Below are 24,325 nucleotides of genomic sequence, written 5' to 3' on the forward strand. Positions count from 1 at the left end.
ACTGGTTTGCTGAGTTTGGTCAGCAACCCCCACCCCCCCATCCCATCAGTGCTGGTACCACAGTTCCAGGAGTCTGGGTCTGTCAGGCTTCTAGGATTGCACGTAAACTAGTAATTCATAAAAGAGGCAAAAATAAAAGCAAAAAGAGTTTTATTTGGGTACAGATTCATGCATGGGAGAAATGGGGGAACACAGACCCAATCACGGAATCCATGGTACGCAGTGGAGTTCGGGCAACCCTGGGGCTCTATCACAAAGGGAGCATTTCCAAGTCCACCTAAAGCTTCTGCTTCCAAAATTCCCTCTGTTTCTTTTTCCTCTAATGATCAAGATGGAGCACAGGGTAGGAGGTCATGAGTCAGCCTAAGTTTCCCCGGACCGGTTTCTACTCAAACACATACATGTTTTTATATTAATTGTCTTTGATATAGTTCGTAATATTTTATTGCCGTCAATTGAGGTCATTCATTATGCGCTTAATTTAAAACCATCTGATTTCTTTTGCTGATGTTAAGAGTTTTCATCAAAAATTTTTCAGAAAAAAAAAAAAAAAGTCCGTCTCGTCCCCAGATTTAAGATTTGGACACAGGGGTACTTGGAAATGAACACAGTTTGAGGACAAGGTCTTCCTGGAGGGCTCAGATGCACACATCCGGAGGGCTTCCCATAATTTCAGAGTCTGTCTGGAACCCTCTGGGAGGGCAGTAAAGGGGACCCCCCACACAGGAGCTCCTCAGAAGCTCCTGTGGTGGCAGTTTCAAGAGCCCAGGTATTAGCTGAGTAACTGGGATGGGGCTGAAGGACAGGTCTGGCAAGTTCTGGGTTGTTTATACCTGAGTTACCTCACACATCCCACCAGCTTCCCCGCCCCATCTGCTGGGGGCCGGCCCTCAGCCCTCAGCCTCCTTTTCCCCACATGCTGGGGAACCGGGGACCAACATGGATCTTCCCCTTGACATCAGCTGAGCCTGGAAGAAGCATCCTCTTACACCATGGACAGAGGCAGCCACCGGGTGAGTGCACCAGCGTCTCCTGGGCTCTCCCAGGCTTGAGCCGGGACAGGCTGGAGAGAAGCAGGGCGCTGCCAAGACCTGCCCTGGGTTTAGAAAAAATAGAATGTCTCTGTTAACTGGAAACTGCCTGGGATCCAGGCAACTCAACCTCTTCACCTTAGTCCCTAGAAGAAAATCTGAGGAGGAGAAAGCAATAAAATATGGGGTCTGGTTACTAGGCTGTGTGGCTAAGGCCCGGGACAAGCTTGTGGTCTGTGCCCTGGCAAAGAAAGACAGCTCTTATGTTACCTGGTCAGCTTTGCCGTTTGAGAATCTGATTTAAACTAGATTCATTTTTGCTGAGAACCCAAGGATATTTTAACTCATCTTCAAGGATTACCTCCTAGGTAGACTCCTAAACCTTCCCGGAAACATGTGATGTTTTTAAAATGTACAGTAAAGACTGTCATTGGTTACTTACTAGGGGATTTAATGTACACGGGAAGTGCTTCCTATGTCTAACCACAGTGTCTTCTGCTATATCTCAGGCTTCCTTCTTCTGCTGCTTTTAGAGGTGATGGAGAAAGATGGGGTTGTCTTGTATAGAAAAGGGTCGTGTACAACCATCAGGGCATCAGGGCAAAGCTTTATTTAATATGCCCCTCCCCTTAACTTCTCCTAAGTCCCATTTTCTGCTTCTTTTCACATTTTTCTGTTCTCTATTGATAGAGTGGATTCTGAGAGTCGAGAAAGTCTAACAAGCCCTGGGTTTGAAGAAATTCAACCCATCCTATGTTCTAGGCTGTTCCTAGTTTGTGGTCCATTCTGAACCTGGGTGTTTCTGCCGAGGGCACTGCCATCTCTCCTACTATTCCAGACTTCTCTCTACTCTTCTCCTTTGCTCTCTGCTCTGGTCCTTTGGGCCCATGTCTCCACAGGAAGCAGAAAAGGGAACATGGGGTGGGGTGTTCTGTAGTAAGTATGGGTACCATCATCACAGCCATGGTTGTCTTCCTTGGGAACTTGCTAGTCCCCAGACCCAAAGACGGGGACTAAGCTATCAGTTCAAATTGGAGATGGGCAGAGAGCTCACCTCTCCCCTAGAGTGGGGTTACAGAAGTGATGTCCATCTGGGGAACTTATCTCCCCAGAGTTAAGGACCAATGTGGAAGGTGGCTGGAAGGACAGGACATGGGCAAAAGCATGAGTTAACTGTCAAAGTTCTGGTAGGTCCTGTGATTACTGTGGAAAGTCTAAGCTTCTCTTGGAATGAGAGAGCTGAGCCATTCCATTATTTAAGGGTCCAGGTGAAACCCCTAGATAGTGACTGAGTCAGGGCAAAGCAGTCTACAGCAGAAATTTTTTATCTTTGTTCTTTCTTTCTTTCTTTCTCTCTCTCTCTCTCTCTCTCTCTCTCTCTCTCTCTCTCTCTCTCTTCCTTCCTTTCTTTCTTTTTCAAGACAGGGTTTCTTCTGAGTAGCCGTGGCTGTCCTGGAACTTGTTCTGTAGACCAGGCTAGCCCCCAAACTCAGAAATCTGCTTGTCTCTGCCTCGTAAGTGCTGGGATTAAAGGCGTGCACCACACAACCTGGCTCAGATTTCTTAAGATTCAATAAGAATGGGCTGGAGAAGCCGGATGTAGTGGTGTATGTCTTTAATCCCAGCACTAAGGATGCAGAAACAGGTGGATCTTTGTGATTTGGGAGCCAGCCTGGTCTGCAAAATGAGTTCCAGGACATAGTGAGACTCTATCAAAAGAAGGAGGTGGAGGAGGAAGAGGAAGAGGAGGGAAAAGAAAAGAAAAAAAGACAAGGCACTGAAGGTTAAAGCCCGAGCTTCCCCAGTGAGGGTTCAATGGCAGAGGAATGCTTTGTGGGTTTTGTTCTTTCTACAAAGAAAGAGGACGTGGTAGCCAGTGGGATGGAGCTGATGGTGCCCCTGCAGGATATGCCAGACCTTCAGAAGGCTCTTTAAAATGAGTGGAGAAGGCACTCTGCTTTCCTGTGTTCAAAAGGAAAGCAAAGCTGGATGAAGGGACCAGTACCTACCTTCTATCCCAGCTGTGCTGGAGGTTAAGGCAGGAGGAGGGAGAGTTAACTCCAGGCCAGCCTGGGCTAGGTAGCAAGACCACAGCAGGAAAATAACCCAAGAAAGTGTCCCTTACTATGGTAGGCAAAAGTGGCAGAACCTGATCGCTTTAACTTCCTGTCCTTTAGTGTCTTCATCTGCAAAATGGAGCGCTTGTTGTCTCTGAAGCCTTTTGTGTGTGAAGGCTCCTTTAGATCAGAGTTGCAGATACAGTCACGCCATGTGGCTAGCTTGAGTCTAGAATGGGCTCCTCTTCAGTCTCCCCACCTGCCAAAGAAGAGGGTTAGACAAACGGCCCCAAAGATCCTTTTCTGTTCCGACTGCAGTCACTGGAATGATATGGATCACAGTGTGTGCCACTGGGTATATGCACTGTTTCTGTCAAATGTGAAGATCCTATGCGTATGCCAAGTGGGTCACAATTTTCAATGCTTGGGGAACTGCCATGCCTCCTAAGAGGACTAAAGTCAGCCCATTGATCAAACAACAGTCCACTGGAGAACAAATTTGTGGGTGTCGGGAGTACCTGCATGCAACTAGCTATCTGTGGGGATGTGGGAGGCATGGGCTGGGCTAATGTGAGTACCCTCCCCAGGAGGCTGCCCAGGTTCCCAAGATGGCAGACCAGTGGCAGGACCCCTTGTCATTCCCAGCCCCAAGCTGCAGGCACCTCCAACAGCTTGCCTTTGTCCTGTAGGGCCACACCCCTCACCTGGAACATCAGTTTCATGCTGTCACTGGTGCTGATCAGAATGCACCTGGCACACCCCACCGAACCTCATTCTGCCCTGTCCCCTGTGACTTAGTGCGAACATGTGGGAGTTCATGTCAGGCTCGGCGCTGGGTGGGAAGGCTGGCTGATGTAACAATGGCCACTTAGCTTAAGTGTCTTGCTTTGGCAACACAACTTCCTCCTGGTCTAACAACAATGGGGGTGGACTGTACCCTGGCAGCTGGACAGGTGGGAAAACACCAGGATATACCAGCTTGTCCTTGGAGGCAGGCAAGAGGCCTTAGCAGTCCCAGGAGCTCCTCCATGGGGGCAGCCCAGAGTACTCACTAGGCCCCGGTGCAATGCTTTCCTGCACCAGCCCTGCATTTGCAGACAGAACAGCATTAGCACGGAAACAGGCAGGAAATACCATTTGCTTGGCAATAGTGAGCTCTCAGCGTTTAGTTTTTGTTTTTAATCTTTATGTGTCTGTGTGGTATATGAGTGTTATGTGGTGTGTGTGTGTATCTGTGTGTATGTGTGTGTGCATCTGTGTATATGTGTGTGCATCTGTGTGTGTGTGTTTGTACATCTCTCTGTGTGTATCTGTGTGTATGTATGTGTGCATCTGTGTGTGTGTGTTTGTGCATCTCTCTGTGTGTGTTTGTGTGTATGTGTGTAAGCATCTGTGTATGTATATGTGTGTATATGTGTGTGTCTGTGTGTGTATGTGTGTGTTCATCTCTGTGTGTGTTTGTGTGCATCTGTGTGTGTGTTCATCTGTGTGTGTGTGCATCTGTGTGTGTGTATGCATCTGTGTATGTATATGTGTGTATACGTGTGTCTGTGTGTGTATGTGTGTGTTCATCTCTGTGTGTGTTTGTGTGCATCTGTGTGTGTGTGTGTGTGTGCAGTGGTGCTTGTGTGGGAGACAGGGGACAACCTTGAGTGTTGACCCTTGCTTGAGACAGTCTCTTGGTTTTGCTGTTCTTACATACTTCAGGCTAGCTGGCCCGTGTCTTTCGGGGGATTCTGTCTCTGCCCCCCATCTTGTTATAGGAGCACTGGGGTTACAGATGTGCGTGTTCCACTCTACATGTGTTCTGGAGACTTGAAATCAGGTCTTTATGCCTTCATGGCAAGTACTTTTACCTCCTGAGCCATCTCCCCAAATCCACACACCATGCTCTTTAAAGTCATTAGTGAATGAACAAATGAGTGAATGAACCATCAGTGAACAGAAAGGTACAATCTAGTGGCTCTCCCTGGTCTCTTTCATGCACGGAGGCCTTTTAAGCTAAAGGAAGTGAAATGCTCACCCTAGGCAGTTATTTTCAAGGTCTTGTAGCAGCCACTTCTATTATTCAAATATTATATATTAAATTTGAATATATTATATATTCAAATATTACATATTATTAAATATTTGAATATATAATATATTCAAATATATATTAATTAGATATAATATATTATATAATTATAATATATTAAGTAGAGGCCATTGCATATAAAAAGAAATGTGAATTTCTATTCAAAGTGGGGAAAGGGCTCAAGGCTCACCATAAGGACCATGGCCGGGGCCCCCATGGTCTCTCTAGAGGCCTTATGCCTCCTGGGATCCCCTGGGAAACTGTTGCCAGTCCTTTGTTTTAGGCATAAAGGAGCTGAGAACTTGACAGGAACATGATTGTCCCCAAGCTCACAGTAGCTGGAGCAGAAGCAAGCTCCTGTGCTTCACACGGAGTCTGCCGCACAGACTGACTTGGGGTTCCTGAGCTCCTCGTACATATGCCTGGAAAACTAGTCCTGTGTTTGGGGAGGAGGCCATGGAGAACATCCTGCATTCTGAAGGGGCTTGTGTCTGTGGGGTTCTCTAAAGAAAGAGGGTGGGGACAGCCACGTCCTAAGGGGCACAGTGAAGCTTGGCTTTGTCCCAGGTCAGTCTGGTCCTCAGGGGCTGGGGCCAGAGCTCCCCCATCACAAGTTCTCCCTGTCCCCTACTTCCTCTCCCCAGTCTCCCATAGACAAGAACTTCTAGGCCTTGTCTAAGGGAGCTCCAGGCTGGACAAGGTGAGGTGCACCTATTATTCTAGCACTTGAAAGGCAGAGACAGGAGGATTGTGTGTTCTGAGCCAGCCTGGGAGATACATGCGCATGCATACACACACACACACACACACACACACACACACACACACACACACACACACACAAATAGTAGCTTCCAGTGGGGCCCCAGAGTGCTGGGCTCTGACCATGGTCTAGCCCCTGCACTTCCTCCTTTGACAGTTCTTAAAACTCAGGGTTGCTGGGGAAGAGGGGTGCTGCAGGGCCTAAATTTGGTCTTGCTCTCTGGGGGTGATAGGAAGAAGGTAACAATGAGTACAGCATAAGAATAAGATCACATGACTAGAATCATATGACTGCCTCAAACTGGCATCTTTGGGCACATCCAGAGCCCCTCTGGACCTTGGCCATTTCATCCTGAATGAGATGAGGGCTTGGATTAGTGGGGTTTCAAGAACCTTCTGTCTGAGGGTATCTCCAGAGTGATGGCTTAATAATGGAATAGCTCTAGGAGAAAGCTTCTGCAGCCAGTCTTAGGCAAGGATGAAGGGCTGTCACTGCAGTGGCCATTGGACATTTTCTGAGTCTAGCAGAGAAGCTTGTGTAGGGCTCTTCTTGTGGTCTGCATGGGGCTGGGGAGCCAGGGGCTCAGCCTGCAGCAGCAGCTAGCTAGCCACAAGAAACCCAGGGAAGACAATGCAGAACACACTCAGGGGCTGCTAACTAAATTCTAACACCCCACCCCGCAAGGTAAGAGAAATCACAAGATGCCCTATTCACCTGGGGGGGGGGGGTGCAGAATCCATCCCTGGGAGTTGAAGCAGAGTGGGAACAGGTCTAGAAATGGGACCCTTGGGGGTCTTTAGCCCCTGTTCAGCTATGTGGGACTTTTGAAAGGTATGTGTGTGTGAGTGTGTGTGTGTGTGTGTGTGTGTGTGTGTGTGTGTGGTGCATGCATGTAAGTGCACAGGTATATTAACATGTGGAGGTCAGAGTAACAGGCCCTGTGTCTTCCTTTATTCCTGTTCTCCTTATTGCTTTAAGACAAGCTCTCTCTTTGAACCAGAAGCTCACTGATCCTGTTAGTCTGTGGCTGATCAGAGTCTCAGTACCCCTAACACTAGAAGGATAGCCACACACAACCATGTCCAGCATTCTGCCCTCCTGGCCTCCCATGATGCACCAGAACCTCTAGAAAGGCCAATAAGCTGTGATCAGCACACCCAGGGCTTAGCAGGCACAACCAGGAGCATCAGAAGCAGCTAGCATGCAGCTCGTTTGATGGTTACTTATTACTCTAGAGACCATGGGGGTGGGGTCAGAAGGAATGAATCATAGTGATAGGAAATGACCCAGGTTATCCAGGTACTCATTTGGTCATAGACACCTGCCTTGCAGCTTGAACAGCCTCTGGTCTGTAGGAGGCTTTGGGAAGAGCAGGACCCTGCAAGGGCTTGGGCACGAGTTCTTTTTTGGGGGGGTTGTGATCATTGACAAAGGCTGGGTTTGGGGGGCCTGAGTTCTGGTCCCCTGGTTCTGCCTTAGTTCCTAAGGACTTGAACAAGAAGTCTCCTCCCTTCCTGGGGCCCCATCTGTTGTCAGGGTTGGAAGTCAAGTCTCTATATGGGAGGGTCCCATCTCTACAGGTGCCTTCCAAGGATGGAGGGCAGACATGAATTAGAGCCGTAGTAGGTTAGACATCGGGAAGCTCTTCCAGCTGGGTGGAGTGGCCGGCCATGAAATGCATAAAGAGGGAGGCGTGAGCTCTGGCATTCTCATGGTCTCTGAAGATCAGGGTGCTTCCTAATGCCCTGTGAAGTCTGGGTCAAAGTTCAGGGTCAAAGTTCAGTGGCTGCTGTCCTCTGGCATCTGGAATGTTCTTCCTTTCTGACATCCTCCTGGGACTCACAAATGTTCTTCAAGTGACATTTCTCATTGAGATTTTGGGGTTCTAGGTCTCTCCTCCTGCACAGGTCTGGGGCGGGGGGCCTACGATACCCTAGCTTTCACCCCCAGCTCTGATAATAGAGTGCTGACTGTCAAAGCCAGTGCTAAATGAATGCCCTCTCACTCACAGTCAACTACGGGTTTTCGGTGCTATCTATTCTGGCTTCTATTGACTTTCCACCTTGCTGGCTCATCACCACTCCTCTCTGTACTCACTCTCTTCCTTGCTCCAACTTCAAAAGTCTCCTTGTTCTAATCCTCTGTGCACCTTGCCCCGACCTTCTTCGTCATCTCTCCTTCTAGCCCCGGTCCCTGTGTGCTGAGGTGCCAAGATCACAGGATCACACCTGCAGGTAGATCCGAAGTTCAAGGTCATCTCTGGCTACACCAAAAGTTCTCAAGGCTAGCTTGAGCTACATGAGACCCCATCTCAACAGATAGGCAATCAAGCAAACACACGAACAAAACCAGAGGCAAGACAGGGAATGCCATTCTTGCCAGCTTGCTCACCAGGCTCCTTGTGAGAACCAGACTGGAGTGTGTGTGTGAAGGCCTGGAGCCTGGAGAGATGAGGAAGACTGCTTTGGTCATTTGTGACATCATTGGTCACCAGTTGACTTGGTTAAAACCCAAGCCTTACTTGACCTGGAAATTTGAAAATCAATCGCCATTTTATTATTATTTTTTTAAGTATGTGTGTGTATGGTGGGGGGCAGTTGGTGTTGTATACCCATATTGGGTCCCTCAAGGTAACCTCCAGAAAAATCAGTTCTCTCTGCCATGTGGGTTTCAGGAACTGAACTCTTGATTTTTAGGAATAGCAGCAAACTCTATTCTCCTCTGATCCATCTGATCAACCCTCAATTCCAGTGTCTGTAAAGTGGAGCTAACCATGCCAACTAAAAAGAACCACTAGGAAGTTGGCATGGGACTAAGAAATGTGCTTCTTTGGCTGTTAAATTCATCAGAACTTGACCCTCATGTATAGTCCAGGCTTGTCCACATAGGTCCATGATTGTATTGGGAAGAAGATGAGATTAGCCATGTTTGTACACGTAAGACAAGCTCTGGCAGGCTCTTGCTGACCCAGTAGGGAATGGGTGCAGCCCTACTCAGATTAATTTCGAGACAAACGTTCTTAAAGATACAAGCAGACCCACTGTCCAAGTCAGTATCTCTCCAGCACTTACTGTGTACACGTACTTTGCATGTCTCATCTATGACTACCAAGATACAAAGCAGGGTGGTTACCCACACCTTGTAGATAAGGAAGTTGTCATGGAAAGGTGTGAGGACATGTTCCTCATGTCACAGAGCTGAATTTAGGAGTAGTTGCTGTAACCCTGACCAGTTGCAGTGCTGGGTCATGCGGCTCCAACCAGACTTGGCAAGGGGTGAGGGATGGAAGACAACAACCATAGTTCACAACACAAAGTCATGTTCCCACCAAAAAAAACCCATGGGCTTCACCTTAGCTGCCAGTGAAGCTCCTGCCTTGCAAGGCCCCGGATCCCCATTCTTTTGTCATGTTCCAAATGCATAGGGAGTGCCTGTGTTCAGAAGATCGCACCAGTGGCTTCTCCTTCTGCCTCAGAGGGATGTGAAACAACTTGGGGGTGGAATCCTGACGAATTTCTAGGAGAAGTACCAACTCTCAGGATGAGGTTAGAACCTTACAAGGCCACAGACACAAAAGTTTGTTGTAGACTCTAAAGTGTATTTCATTACATCAGATCTTAGGGACTTCCTCAGTATTGGGGAACATCTGGAGGGACTTTACAGGAATGGACACCCATGCAAGTGTCCTTATGCCAGGCCACTGCCCGGAGCCAAGGCTCAGGACACCACTGGGAAGGGCGTTACATCACTGAGGCCCATTCATCTAAATAAAGGACCATAATCTGGCTTGTTTCCAATACTCTCTTTCCTCCCATCATTTTCTGTATCCCTCAGCCCTCTGGATCCAGTGTACAGAAAGACAACCAGAGGTGAAACTGTTATTTAATACATGACTCCTGTGTCCCGGGCCCGGGTGAGGACTCCCTAGTCAATGCCAGACTATTTTATAGATGAACCAAAAGCTTAAGAGATTCAGCATCTGGTTCTAGTCATTTGCTATAAAACCATAAGTTCAGGATCGGGACCATGGGCTGCCTGACTGTGTGTCATCAAGTACACTTTCGGTGCCCAAAGCCAAGTTTAGGTAAAGAGTGTAGTTCAGTGATAGAACATTTTTCTGCCACACACGGTGCCTGGAGTCAACTCTCAGCACCTGTAAATGTGAATGTCTTCTCTAGTTCTACCTTCCTTGGCTCCAGCACCCTTGTAGAAGTTTTGGAAATCTGTTCTCTAGCTAGCACTGGTGTGAGGGTGGCCTCTGTGTCAGAACAGCTGGAGCAGCAGAAGCAGTGGCCTGAATGTCCTTAAACACATTAAGATGCATCCCTGTGCAGCCAGCTGAGATAAGGGTACTCATGGGTAACCATCCCTTCTTATTGATGGATCCCAGCAGCTCCCTACGGGAGACTCTTTGGCTCCTCCCGTGAGTGTGGTCAACATCTTTCTTGAATCCAACACACAGGTCCCAGTAATGTGAAGACGTGACCAAACCTAATTGGCTCCGATTCCTGAAAGAGATGATTTAAAAAGTGCTATTCTCTGTGTCCTATTCATAAAAGACAATGGTGTTGGTTGTGTCAGATGTCCTCAACAGGAGAAATTTGAACTGCTTTGCTCAGGACTTGTGTTAAATATAAGCACAGGCCTTTCTCTGTCCCAGTCGCTTGGCCTCGAGTAGCCCTCTCCCACTCACAGGGCCCTCAGCTGGGAGAGGCTGGCTGGGAGCAGGCACAGGAATGCCCTTCATTCTATTTTCAGAATGCTTCTCCAGCAAGGACATCACCTCAGGCTTCCCCAGCAAGGACACCTCCACAGGCTTCTCCAGCAAGGACACCTCCACAGGCTTCCCCAGCAAGGACACCTCCACAGGCTTCCCCAGCAAGGACATCTCGTCCGCAGGCTTCCCCAGCAAGGACATCACCTCAGGCTTCCCCAGCAAGGACACCTCCTCAGGCTTCTCCAGCAAGGACATCTCGTCCACAGGCTTCCCCAGCAAGGACATCACCTCAGGCTTCCCCAGCAAGGACACCTCCTCAGGCTTCCCCAGCCTGGGCATCTGGAGCCAGGGCACCACCTTCCAGGTCATTGTCTGGCAGGTCATCATCTGCCAGGTCAGCCTCCACAACATCCTCCCCAACGAGAGTGTACCTTGTTAGAGCAACACCAGTGGCGGCTGTCCCCATCCGGGCATCTCCTGCCAGGTCAGCACCAGCCACCAGGGCCACCAGGGAAAGCCCAGGTAAGGGGGCCGCTGCAGGGAGGGCAGAGATCCAGGGCAGTGTCTTTGGGCAGAGGGAAGTTCTCAGTGAGCACTCTGCTCCTTGTACCCCTGGGATAATGACATGGGGGACACCCAGTGTGGAACATGGGGAAGATGGAGAGGTGAAGGTAGAAAGGAATCATGACCTGACAACCTAAGACAATAAAAAATTAGGCAAAAGGAGGAGAAGCCAGAAGCCAGAAACAAGGCAGCAGAGTGCTGACTGCTGAACTCGAGAGTTCTCCGGGCAGAATACTGGAGGCCACTCTGCCCAGGGTAGAGTTCTGACTTCAAGAGCAAGGGCTCTTGGTTACAGGAGAGGCTGTTTCCTTTCGCTGTATGTCTGCTGGGGAAGCCAGGGTCTGCAGTAGTACAAGGTCGGTTGTGATCAGTATGTCTGCTCATACCCGGAGGAAGAATGAAAGGGACTCTGACCACTCCAAGCTTCCAAACTCATCGAGGTTCAGAAGTTCAGCTGCTAGAAAGTCAAGGAGGCTGTTGGGCCTCCAGGCTTGGCTTTGCCCCTCAGGAAACTGTTTCCATGTACCCAAGACCTCAACCTGTCCCCATTGCCTCAGCCCCAAATATTCAGGCCTTGTTGCTATTTGACTGTGAAGGATCACGCAAGGTTTGGGGATCATCCAAGCCTTTCCCAGTCCAGGGTAGGAGAGGCGCTTTGGTGGGATGGATTCTAGTATGAGACACTGCATTTGAATCTCTGTCCTGCCAATCACTAGTTTAGAGAATTTGGGTAACTATTTTTTTTTAATTTCCATGAGCCTCAGTTTCCCCATTTACAGAATGTATCTAATAAGACTCAGCTCATGTGATGCAGTGAGGATGAATTAGCAGAACACACATGTGGTACCTAGCCAGAGGAGCCTAGGGGAGGGGATCCATAAGAGGATTATACTGGAGAAGGGTGGGGCTGTATTGTGAGGTGCAAGGACCCTAGCAGGAGCTCAGGAGTAAGTTTTGCTTCTGGATCCTCCACCACGCCACCCTCCTCCCCAGCAATTTTCCTTCCCTACCACCCTGTTCTTAGGTGTCAGTTTCCCCAAGTTCTCCTGGCACGAGACCCAGAGACAGCTGCCACTCATCGGGTGTGTCCTCCTCCTCATCAGCCTGGTGATCTCACTCATCCTTCTCTGTGAGTTGAACAGAGGGCACAGGGTGGCTTGGGGCTCATCGAAGAATGGGATGGCATCAGGCACAGAGGCATACTACAGGCACAGAGGGACTCACATCTACATGGGGACCTTGGGTCATGAGGTATCGGGCTCCTTAGAAAGGCCTGGGGTAAGCATGTGGAATGCCATGGGCTTCCGGGTTTGGGTCCATCAGTGCAGAATGGATTCTGATGGTATACTACAATTGCATTAACTACACTGGGCTCCATTTCAGTTTTTTAAAAATTGGGATGCTGTTCATCATTAATCATTCATCCCAGCACATTAAGGTCTTATTCCACTTCACCCAGACCAGGAGGGACTGTATGGAAAAAAAAAGTGTACAGTTCTTGGCATAAAATCTCACTCTGAAAACAGCTACCTATAAAAACCAGCATGCTGTAAAACACTAAAAAGGCCTCTGAAGGTCAAAGGGACAAGGTGTGCTCCCTGGGGATTCAGGCTCCTCATGTTGTCCTTTGGAAAAAGAACCCCAGAACATGTTCTGGGCTCTTTGATGAGCAAACCATCTGATGAGAAGCCAGCCCAAAGGGGACCATAGAAGGGAGCAGAGGTGAACACATACTGTGTGATTCTGTCCCAGGAAGGCCGTTCGCTCCTGAGAAACAGAGCTAGAAGTCAGGCTATGTGATCTCAGTGGGATCACCAGGGACAAGTGACAGTGCTGTGGGGTAGGGTGCAAGTAATTTCAGATAAGGACCTGGAAGATATGAGAACAAGTTACGTTCTCCTAGACATCAGAGGCAAGGGAGCAGGAGGGGGACAGGTGGACAAGGCCTACATTGGATAGAGGAGGAAAAAATCCCAGAGGGGAGATACACATTTGAGAGCTTGGGGCCCATCTGTTTAGTTACATGAGGCCAGAAAGCTTTCTGCTTAGGCTGAGAAGGATCCTATATGAAGATGCAGCATAGATGGCAAACGGAGGGACAGAAGGGTACGTGGAAGCTTCTGGTGGCGCAGCTGTTAGAGGAAGAGGCTGTGTGATGTTAGATCATAGCTGTAGTATCACACGTTCCTTCTCCAGCATCCTGCCTCTGCCTCTCATGAGCTATATGGCTTCAGCAAGTTAATGAACATTTTGAGCCTCAGTTTCCCTACCCGGGTGGGGTGGTCATCATCACAATGCATGTGTTCGCTTCCAGCGTCCTTGGTCTGAGACCTTCCACCCACTCCTCCCTTTGCCAACAGAGATCTTTGCTTCTGAGAACAACAGGAATGACCCAGAAAGGGGACATGAGACACTCAAGGCCAGGCTCACCCAGTAGCCTTAAAGCTCTAACCTGGTTCTATAGTGTTTCCCAAAGTCCCCACAGCTCCTTCATGGAGGCCAGAGAGGAAGTAGGATCTGCAGGTCAAGACCAGTCTCCCCAGCATCACTCCATCCACAGTCACAGTGGTCCTGTGGTATTCAGCATCACTGTGAGAAGGATATCCAGGACTCCCTAGAGGGCAGGGCACTGAGAGGAGAGCATGAAGCCCCGAGGGATTAAGAGAATGCGTGTCTAGACTGGGAAGGGACTGTCTATGTCGATGGCCTTATCCTGAGTGACAGAGACCATGTTGGAGCTGGGGAGATAATGTGGGGTCAGGAGCTGAAGAAATGGTAGGGGCTGGGAGGTTGGGTGAGACATTCGATGATAGGTTTGTGGGGGCTCCACAGGGAGGTATCTCCAGTCAGTAGAGTGACAGCTCAGGTTTGTTAGAGGCAGAGAAAGACATGGAGCTGGTTTCCACATAAGGTGTGAGAAGTTTCTTTGCACATTTAGAAGTCGGTTACCTGGAGTTGCTTGCTGAGTAGGAAGACACCAGAAGGCATAAAGAGAAGCAGGGAAGGACCAAGTACAAGGGATGTCCATGTTTAGGGAGGAGGATGCAAACGTAGGAGCTGCTGAGACTGGCATCATGGTATCAACTGAGAAGATCAACCAGATGCTCTCTCTCTCTCTCTCTCTCTCTCTCTCTCTCTCTCTCTCTCTCTCTCTCTCTGTGTGTGTGTGTGTGTGTGTGTATGTGTGTGTGTACATGTGTGTATATGTGTGTATGTGTGTATGCACACACACACACACACACACACACACACACACACACACACACATTACAGAGAACAACAGATACCAAAGGGGTTCTGAGAGGGAACTCTGGGATGCTGGAGGAGAAATTTTCTTTGGCTACTAGTCCATCTAGTATATAGGATAAGGAGGCTTCCAAAGTAGCATCCGTGTCCATCTCTCATTATTTCTCTTGGTCTCTCTCTTTCCTTCTCTGGGTAGCTAGCTGTTCAAGTCTGTCTAGGGCTTCCCTGATTGCAGGAGTTTTCTAGAACATTCCTGAGCAGCCTTTCTCTCCATACAGATGAGGGACGGGAACCCCAGAGTTCAAGAGGGATTGCAGGTCGGTGTCTGAGAATCCCCAGGGCCTTGGGCTGCTGGGTATCCTGTCCCTCCAGCACTGGTGATAAGCAGCTGTCTGCTTGTTTTTGTTGGTTTTGTTTTCTAGTCTACTTCTGGCGAGGCCACACAGGGATCAAGTACAAAGAGCCACTGGAGAGTTGCCCGAACCACGCAGTTCGCTGTGATGGAGTGGTGGACTGCAAAATGAAGAGCGATGAGCTGGGCTGTGGTAAGAAGGCTGGGCATGGGGATGTGTGTGTGTTTGTGTGTGTGTGTGTGGTATGTGTGTGTGTGTTTGTGTGTGTATGTGTATATGTATGTGTGTATGTGTGTGTGCATGTGTATGTGTGTGTGCATGTGTGTATGTGTGTGTACATGTGTGTATATGTGTGTATGTGTGTTTGTGTGCATGTGTATATGTATGTGTGTATGTGTTTTTGTGTATGTGTGTTTGTGTGCATGTGTATATGTATGTGTGTATGTGTTTTTGTGTGTGTATGTGTGTGCATGTGTGCATGTGTGTATGTGTGTGTACATGTGTGTATATGTGTGTATGTGTGTTTGTGTGTATGTGTGCATATGTGTGTGTGCATGTGTGTGTATGTGTGTGTGCATGTGTGTATATGTGTGTATGTGTGTTTGTGTGTGTATGTGTGTATGTATGTTTATGTGTATGTATGTGCATGTGTGTGTATGTGTGTGTATGTGTGTGCATGTGTGTGTGTGTGTGTGCATGTGTGTGCATGTGTGTATGTGTGTGTATGTGTGTGCATGTGTGTATGTGTGTGCATGTGTGTATGTGTGTGTATGTGTCTGTGCATGTGTGTATGTGTATATGTGTGTATGTGTGTGCATGTGTGTGTATGTGTGTGCATGTGTGTATGTGTGTGCATGTATGTGCATGTGTGTATGTGTGTGCATGTGTGTATGTGTGTATGTGTGTTTGTGTATGTGTGTGCATGTGTGTATGTGTGTGTATGTGTGTGTGCATGTATGAACGTGTACGTGTGCATGTGTGTCCACACATGTGGACTCTGGCTACTACACACTATACTGCGGAATGTAGTGACTCAGACAGAGGTAATTGGTAGAAGATCTTGGCTGGAATCACAGAAGACAAGGATTTGGAACTTGATTTGGGGTGTCATGTGACATGGATAAATTACCTGATTCTTAGGGCTTCTGACTTCTAATTTTTAAAATGAATGCAGTGGGCGAGCTTGGTGACTCTTACAGAAAATCTGAAACTGTAAGACAGAGGCTAACAGATAATCTGCCTGGAGACAGACAGGCTGAGGGTGCTCCGGAACCCCATTCCTCTTTATTCAGCGGGTGACCCCTGTAGTTTCTGAATGTTCTAGATGAGCACAGACAGCTGTTGAGCTGTAGTCCTCTGTGCTTGTGCGTGTGCAGGTTCAGTGCCCTTGCTTGGTGGTGCGGCAGTCTGTCCTTTTACCTCTCCATTGATAAGACATGTGTCCTTGCCCACGACTGCACCTATCTGTGAGCAAGCCTGTCCTATGAGCACACACTCAGATCATGGCTCCTCGGCTCCTTAGCATTCTCCTTTGAGCACGTCATTGCCTCAGGGCGAGATGCTTGCTCCTCTCCCAGAAATGGCCTTGTGAGTCCTGCTGGATGAAGAGCTGCCCAGCCAGAGCCCCTTTGCTTCAGCTCTGTTTACTGAAGGCCTTGGCCCTCCAGCCATTGCTGCTTGGGCAGCTTTCCCACACACCAGAGCACCCCCATAACTTATTCCCAAGAGCTTGGCGCCTCCAGGGTGCTGAGACCCTTCTCTGCCCTTTTCTGCTCTGCAGTCAGGTTCGACTGGGACAGATCCCTCTTGAAAGTCTACTCTGGATCTTCTGGTGAGTGGCTTCCTGTCTGCAGCAGCAGCTGGAATGATGCCGACTCCAAGAGGACCTGCCAGCAGCTGGGCTTTGACAGGTGAGCAAACAGTCAGTTCAGTAGGAGCTGCACAGAATCTGTCTCATAAAGTTAAAGAAAGAAGGGAGAGAGGAAGGGAAAGAAGGAAGAAGGGAGAGAGGAAGAAAGGGAGGGAGAGAAGGAAAAAGGGAAGAGAGGGAGTCCTGCAGGACTCTTGCTGATTCTACCAAAATCAGGGGTTTCTCAGGAAACCCCTGAGTCATTGAAAAACCAGTGGCCTGGGATCCTCTGAGCATCCAGGAGCTGTGACAGTATTGTTCTCTCCCAGGACTCTTTCTGTGAAAGCACCCTCACGGCCATCACCACATTGAGATGGCTCTGTGAGGAGTGCAGGTGTTTGGACAGATCTTACATGTGAGCACCAGAAGCCCAGATGTGCAAAGCCCTCTGTGGCCTTTAGCCATAGCCGTCCTGAAGCAACTTGCTTATGAAGCTCACGGAATGAGAAACAAGATAGGACCAGGCGGGTTGGCCAAGTCCTATGAAGCTTTGGCTTTAAAAGTTTTACACCAAAAACCCAGTGTTGGTGAGTGAAGCAGGAAGTGAAGGAACCTTCTTACGTGAAGGTTCCTCCCACCTGAAGGCCAGGTAGACACCTCCATTTGGTCTGAGTTGTGTGTGTGGTTACATACATGTGCATGCATGTGGAGGCCAGAGGGTCAACCTCAGGTGTTTCTCGGGAGTCAGCCACATTATTTTTTTTAAGAGAGGGTCTCTTATTAGCCTGAAGCCTGTGAGGTAAGCTAGTCTGGCTGGCCCTCCAGCCCCAGGGACTGCCTGTCTCTACTTCACAGTGCTGCGATTATGAGCATGCCTTCATGCCCGCCTTTTTAAATGGGTCCTCATGCTTTTGTGGCAAGCACCTTCTAAGCTAAGCCACAGCCTCAGCCCTTTGTCTGAGTCCTTAAGCTGAGCAGTTTGGATGAATGAATGAATGAATGAATGTGGGTTACCCTTAGAAGAAACACCTGGAAAGATAGGGTTGGAGCTAGGACTTAGAGCTAGTTCTCCGCTGCCACCTCAGCCCCTGGTGGATAAAGGAGGGACTGACTGATCCAGACTGAAGAAGGGGGTGGGGAGTCTAGGGGTGGGGTGAGGGGTGGGAGTGGGGGTGGTAGTGCAGGGTGGGGGTTGAGGAGGCCTTTGTCTCAGAGCCACCAGGTGATCTGAGACCCCTCAGCATTCTCTTTGAATGGCATTTCTGCAAGGAAGATTCCTCTTCAGAGCTTCTAGAAGACCATATAACACACAGGCATAAAAGAACAAGACTCTCTAGTGTAATGTGGGAAAGGCTTGTCGCAGCAATCCCACACCAAGAGTATGAATGAGTGGGCTCTGCTGGGACACCATGGAGAAGATTCCTAACTTGGGCTTGCTTACACAGCCTGCATATTCAGAGGCCCAGTTCACAGAAGGATATAGAATGTTCTAGAAATGGACACAAGTTCCAGGCAGAGAGTAGAACATAACAGAATCACCAGGGTCCTTGTGAGAATAAATGTTCCTCTCAGACTGAGTCTCTAGGATTAAGACTGAGAACTTTTTTAGCAAATGCCCAAAGGGATTCAGAGGGGTGCTCCTCTGAGAGTCACCGTCGAATATACTGGGTCACTTTTGGGGGGAGACCTGGAGCACTCATGTTGGTGCTCAGTAGGTCCTTGGCATGGTGCTGATGCCACTGAACTGTGGGTCACAGTTTGGACAGTGACTTGGTTACTATTCCTATTGCTGTGATAAGACACTGTGACCACAACTCATTTGGGGAAGGAGTTTCTTCTAGTTACGTACTCAGGTTATACTCTGTCACGGAAGAAAATCAGAGCAGGAACCCCGAGGCCAGAACTGAAGGCAGAGGCATAAAAGAACACGGCCCATCAGCATGCTTTAAAAAAAAAAATAACTTGGTACCACCAGCCTAGGGTTGGCATCACTCATAGTGAGCCTGGCTCTCCCAGATCAATCATTAATGCCCTACAGACTTGCCTATAGGCGAATCCTATGGGGGCATTTTTCCTCAATTCAGAGTTCTTTCCAATTGGCTCTCGCCGGTGTCAAGTTGACATATAAACCAGCCAGTCTAGATATAAAGGGCTAGATGGGTGCTCTCAAAGTCAATGACACATCGGAACTGCCTGGGGCTGTTAAAACAGGCTGGGCGCCTCTCAGAGCTGTTTCTGTAAGTCTGAGGTGGAGCTAAGAATGTACCTTTCTTACTAGATACTGGTGACGTGGCCAGACCAACGCCATATTGGAGAGCTACTGGGCCAGTTGCAGGGCTGGCAGGGGCAGGAGCAGAACATATGTTGGAGCTGGACTTTGAATGCTATGCAGGAGTGGCCACTGCACAGTGCATTCTAGTCTGCCTTTGTCTCGTGAGCTATATGGCTCTAATGCCGCTGGGGGACTTGGGGTCTAACTGCGAGCAGGCTATTTATTCTTCCATCTTCTCTGCAGTGCTTACCGAACAACTGAGGTGGCCCATAGGGACATCACCAGCAGCTTCTTACTTGCCGAATACAACTCCACCATCCAGGAAAGCCTCTACAGGTGCAGTGAAACAACCAGACTGTCTGTGTGCAAACAGAAGACTGAGGGACCAGAGGAGGGTGCTTACAGCTGGGGAGTCACTGTCTCATGCTTTCCTGAGACCCAGACTCTGAGGCTCCCTTGCAGTGCCAGGAGCACTGTGGACAGCTTGGGCTTAAAAGCTCTTGTCTGAGAGCTGGTGCAGAGATCACCCCAAGGGTGGAGGTTCCTGCCTCCTAATCTCTAAAAGCAACTCAGAAACCTTGGGGTTCCAGAGAACTAAGTGTTTGGATTAAAAGACTCTCCAAGGTGGACTTAGAGAGAAAAGATGCATCACTGGGGACAGGAGCAGGGGACTGACAGGTACTAGTGGTGAGGGCCCAGGAGGTCCATCTGGGAAGCCTCAGCCCTTCCTGCCATCTTTGCACTGCAGTCTTTCTCTGTCCCAGCTCCCCCTGAAGGTGAGAGGCAGTCTTCCAGCCTTGCTTTCCGATCATGAGGATGAGAGAGGCAAGCCTCCAGTTAAGAAATGATCCCTAGGCACCCACTTTGAGCTAGGCCCTCTGCATGCTGCAAGAGGAACGTGAGGCTGTACCAGAGGCTCATTAGAAAGAGCTGGGACCATGGAGGCTTGCTTGGGTTCCAAGAACAGGGAACTAGCAGGTGTGTGTGGTTCACCATCTGAAAACTGGGAGGAGACAGGGATTATGAAGAAGATAGTTTGTTCCATCCACCTTCCCAGAGAAAGCCAAGTAAGGAAGACCGTCCTACTGGGAGAGCGAAGGTCTGGCTTACCGCTATTGTTAAAGGTGGAAATGGGACAGGGTCTGAGCAGATACCAGTCAGGAAGAGGAGGCAACTGCTGATCTCCTTTCTCACCCTTTGTGCCGCATACTGCAGGTCGGAATGTCCTTCCCGGCGGTATGTCTCCCTCCAGTGTTCCCGTAAGTAAACTATTCTTTTTGAAGTATGGTCCATGGGGGTGACATAAGATGCTGTCTAGGGAGCTAGATCCTATTACTTATCGTTCCCAGGGAGCCATATGAGTCTCCTAGATTTTGGTAGGGCCTGAGAACTGAGGGAAGACAACAGGTGTGGGCTAGTTGACAGTTTTGTGGTCAACATCCACTTGAATGCTTGTCCCAGGAGGGTACCTCACCTGCATCTGTAAGACAGGGCTGGAGTTACTGACTCTGAGAGCCCGGCAAGGCAATTTCCATTACTGGCCACTGTTCCTTGCTGAAGATCAGAAGCTAGGCATGTGACACTTGACCTTGGAGTTGACCCCTAAGCCCTAGCTTCGAGTGACCCCACAAGGTCTCTGTTCTTGGTGGTGAAGCCAGGGTGCAGGCTGACCCACTCTTATGGCTGCAATGCCCACTGCTCAGATGGTGTGCCGCCCTCTCTCTTCTGCAAGCAGAAAAGCCCCATATCTGAGCACACTCAGCAGGCTGCCTCTCCCTGTCCCAGGCTTGACTCATTCCAGACTTGCTCCCTGTGCAACCCAGCTATGCATCATAGGAAATATATTTATTTCTCCTTCATTTTGAAATAAGAGACTGCCATGCTCATCCTCACCAGTTCAGGGTTGTGATAGCATCTTTTACTTTTCTGAACCCTTGATGACAGTCCTGGGGCTCACGCTCTTAACCAAGCCAGACTCAAGGCCGAAACATTGGGCATGAAGTAAGGATTTGCCAGATTAATGAAAGAACGAATGAATGAATGAATGAATGAATGAATGAAAACAAGGCAGAAGCTACCTCGGGTCAGACTTCCTACTAGATAACTCCAGAAGGCTAAGATCACCTTGCACTACTTCTGCTTGGACAGGGAATAGGTGTGCCACATTAGACTCTTTGGACAAAGGGTGACCTTCAGTTGCCTGCCCGGAGCTTAAGAAGAGCAGAAGAGGCTCTAAAAGAAGCATATGTCATGTTCTGTCCTCTCCATTTCCCCCCAGACTGTGGTCTGAGAGCTATGACCGGGCGGATCGTGGGAGGGGCTCTGACCTCGGAGAGCAAGTGGCCCTGGCAAGTAAGCCTGCACTTTGGCACCACTCACATCTGCGGGGGCACACTCATTGATGCCCAGTGGGTACTCACCGCTGCCCACTGTTTCTTTGTGTAAGTGTCTGAGGGACCCTTGATAAGATGCTGTTGGGGACTTGGAGCCACTAGGAAGGGCTTATACACATTCTAGTCTATAACTAAGCTGAGTTCCCTAGGGTCAGGCAACTCAGCTACTGCTCAAAAGACATAAGCGTGAAAGAGAGATTGGTTCTGAGCTTGGGCCAAGGATGAAAAATGAGGTCCCAAGGAAAAGGGAGGCTGGAAGACCTTTGGATCCTTTCCCTGGAGAGCAGATGAAGTGAAGCTCCGGGCTCATTGCCAGTTCTCCCAAACACAGCTGCAGAGCTAACAGCAGAAGAGTCTGACAATCGGGGATGCTGCCTCAAGACTTGAGGGACAGGGACAGCAGGAGGGTGGCACAGGTGGCTCCTGAGAGTTCCTAGCAGCCTTTGGGGACCCATAGCATAGACCTCATGGACATTGGCTCCCTGAGTAAAGAATCTTCATTATCTTGTCCTGTCTAAATCTCCATAGCTGATGGCATCTGTCTTACTGCCATGCCTCCATCCTTAGTGGGATGCAGATGAGGTAGAGGGGTGAATTCCACACATAGAAAATGCTTATTCCATTGCTTTTTCACACTCTAAGGTGCAGGCCAGTTCAGAACAATTTTGAAGAGACTGGGGGATGGTTTTGGGCTTCATAAGATAGAGAAATTCTCCAGAGGTCATTTTATCCATCCCCCTGTCTCCAGGCTAGTGCTCCTGCTTTGCCCCCACCCCTGTGGGTAGCAGATGCAGCCAGTGAATTCTGCCAGGTGTATAACTGGACAGCACTCATACCCTGTGGCTCTTGTAGGACCCGGGAGAAGATTCTGGAGGGGTGGAAGGTATACGCAGGCACCAGCAACTTGCACCAGCTGCCTGAGGCTGCCTCCATCTCCCAGATCATCATCAACGGCAACTACACGGATGAACAGGATGACTATGACATCGCTCTCATAAGGCTGTCCAAGCCCTTGACCCTGTCAGGTGAGTGAGTGTGTGCCCCTGCTTCCTGGCAACCCTTGATTTGGCAGCCCCTGTTTACCCAGCTTAGGGACTCAAGAATTTTAGAGATCATTACATAGAATGTATTTATTTTACAGGTAGGAAAACTGGGATCTGGAGGAGATGGCTCAGTGGGAAAGTGCTGGCTGAACAAGAATGAGGATTGAGTACAGATTCCAGAGCCCAAGTGAAAAGCAGGGTGTGCTGACATGCGCCTGTAATGTCAGCACTGGAGAGCAGAGACGAGAGGGTGCCAGGGGTTTGATGGCCAGCCAAAGCTTCTAGTTCCATGTCTCAAAAACACAGGGTATAGACGTGATTGAGGAAAGACATCTTGACATGTATCTTTGACCTGTGCATGTGTGTGCATGTCTGTACACGATTGCTCATGTGTGTACACACGCGCATGCGCACGCACACGCACTAACACACACAAGAGAATATATAAGGGAAGAAAGGAAACAATAACTGGGGAAACGTAGGCCCAAGATTTGAAATATATGTTCCCCAAATGGCACATCTCACATTCCAAATTGGCCACGGAGCTAGCATTTGTATACTGGTCTTAATAAATCCAAGTATATTGAATCGACTCACTGTTAGTAACTACGCACTTGAGAGCTGCCAGCGTGCCCCGGAAGTGACAGAACACCTTGCACTTTAAGGTCAGAAGGCTTTACTTTGGTTCTTAGCCCATCATGGTGGAGGAGCAGTGGCAGGTCATTTTATGGCAGCGGGACTGTGTAGCTACTTTCTCATATCCAAGTGAGAACAGGAAGTGGGGATGGGCTATAAACCTTTAGATCCACCCCCTTAAACCTACTTCCTCCAGTGAAGACCACCTCCTAAAGCTCCCACAACTTCCCAAAGCAATACCAGCAAGCTGGGGCCAAGTGTTCAAACACACAGGTTTGTATGGGGGCATTTGACATCTAAGGCACAAAACAGTGGGAGATATTTGATATGTATGAGTGTGTGCATTCTGCCCAACAGGCCCAGAAGAGCAGAGGCTATGAGCTCCATTTAACAGATGGAGAAGTAGAGTTTTAGAGAGACTCATTAACTGAGGCGCTGAGTAATAGGTTTCTAGATGGTTGATTGGTCTGATTCTGAAGCAAGGTTCTTCCCCCTGGCTCTGGACTAGCTAATGGCATACACTGCAGTGAAGAACATGAGTTGAGCACAGGTTTGATGGTGCGACATGGGACAGGATGTCCAAATGAGTCGACATGGCGGAAAGATCACAGCAGTGCTGAGATCACCGGGAACACCGAACGTCAAAGGAGGCTTCACTCATTCATTCGCTCATTTGATTACTTCTTACTGTGTGTCTACTACACAGCCAGCGGCAAATTGAACAAACTGGGAAGTGAGTACCAAGTGAGCGCAAGAGTTAGGGGATCAGAAGGAGCTGACAAGGCAGTCAGAGGTGGTAGGCTGGCGGGCAGTGCAGAAAATAGCTAAGGTGAAGTCTAAAAGAACTGAGGGGACTGGGCAGATGACCCAGTGCCTAAGAGCACATGCTGCTCTATCCGAGGACCCAGGTCTCCAGCACCAAGTCCAGCAGCACATACTACCTTTCACTCCAGCTCCGTGGGAACTGGCACCCTCTTTTGGCCCCCATGGGCACCTGTACTCTTGTGTACATAGCCATACACAGACACACACATACATGGAATTAAAAATTAAAGTCTTTAAAGGGACTCTTAAAGACAGGTTAAAGACACTTAGAAGAGGGCCTGGAGACTAGGGGAAGGGTTGTCTACCATAAGAAGTCTTGTGGAAGGGAAGCAAGTACTTCTCCTTTGGAGGACCAGGCTTCCCAGAATCCTTGGAGAACTCTGATTGGTCCAGACATCCTGGAGCCTTGAGCCTGTGAATGGGTGTTTCCTCACACGTTCATTAGGGAAGCAGTGTTTGCCACTCATCAGAACAGCTAGTTCATCAGAGAGCCCTGGGC

The 24,325-nt window shown here is 49.1% G+C and overlaps 1 protein-coding gene across 2 annotated transcripts in view; it reads left to right on the top strand.

Moving 5' to 3' along the window:
* The first annotated feature begins 861 nt into the window (after nucleotides 1–861).
* Nucleotides 862–24,325, top strand: part of Tmprss13 (transmembrane serine protease 13) — a 29,076-nt gene continuing 5,612 nt past the window's right edge. The window contains exons 1-10 of one of the 2 annotated variants that reach the window (XM_076924974.1): nucleotides 862–1,013; nucleotides 10,687–11,167; nucleotides 12,234–12,338; nucleotides 14,734–14,772; nucleotides 14,878–15,000; nucleotides 16,589–16,718; nucleotides 19,173–19,265; nucleotides 20,145–20,188; nucleotides 21,208–21,370; nucleotides 22,175–22,347. In XM_076924974.1, coding sequence (XP_076781089.1) covers nucleotides 993–1,013; nucleotides 10,687–11,167; nucleotides 12,234–12,338; nucleotides 14,734–14,772; nucleotides 14,878–15,000; nucleotides 16,589–16,718; nucleotides 19,173–19,265; nucleotides 20,145–20,188; nucleotides 21,208–21,370; nucleotides 22,175–22,347 — 1,372 coding nt within the window. In that variant the 5' untranslated portion in view covers nucleotides 862–992. The remainder of the gene's footprint in view (nucleotides 1,014–10,686; nucleotides 11,168–12,233; nucleotides 12,339–14,733; nucleotides 14,773–14,877; nucleotides 15,001–16,588; nucleotides 16,719–19,172; nucleotides 19,266–20,144; nucleotides 20,189–21,207; nucleotides 21,371–22,174; nucleotides 22,348–24,325) is intronic. The other variant, XM_076924975.1, reaches the window with a different exon arrangement.

This window comes from Arvicanthis niloticus, chromosome 26 (assembly GCF_011762505.2).
Source record: "Arvicanthis niloticus isolate mArvNil1 chromosome 26, mArvNil1.pat.X, whole genome shotgun sequence".
Classification (NCBI taxonomy): domain Eukaryota; kingdom Metazoa; phylum Chordata; class Mammalia; order Rodentia; family Muridae; genus Arvicanthis; species Arvicanthis niloticus.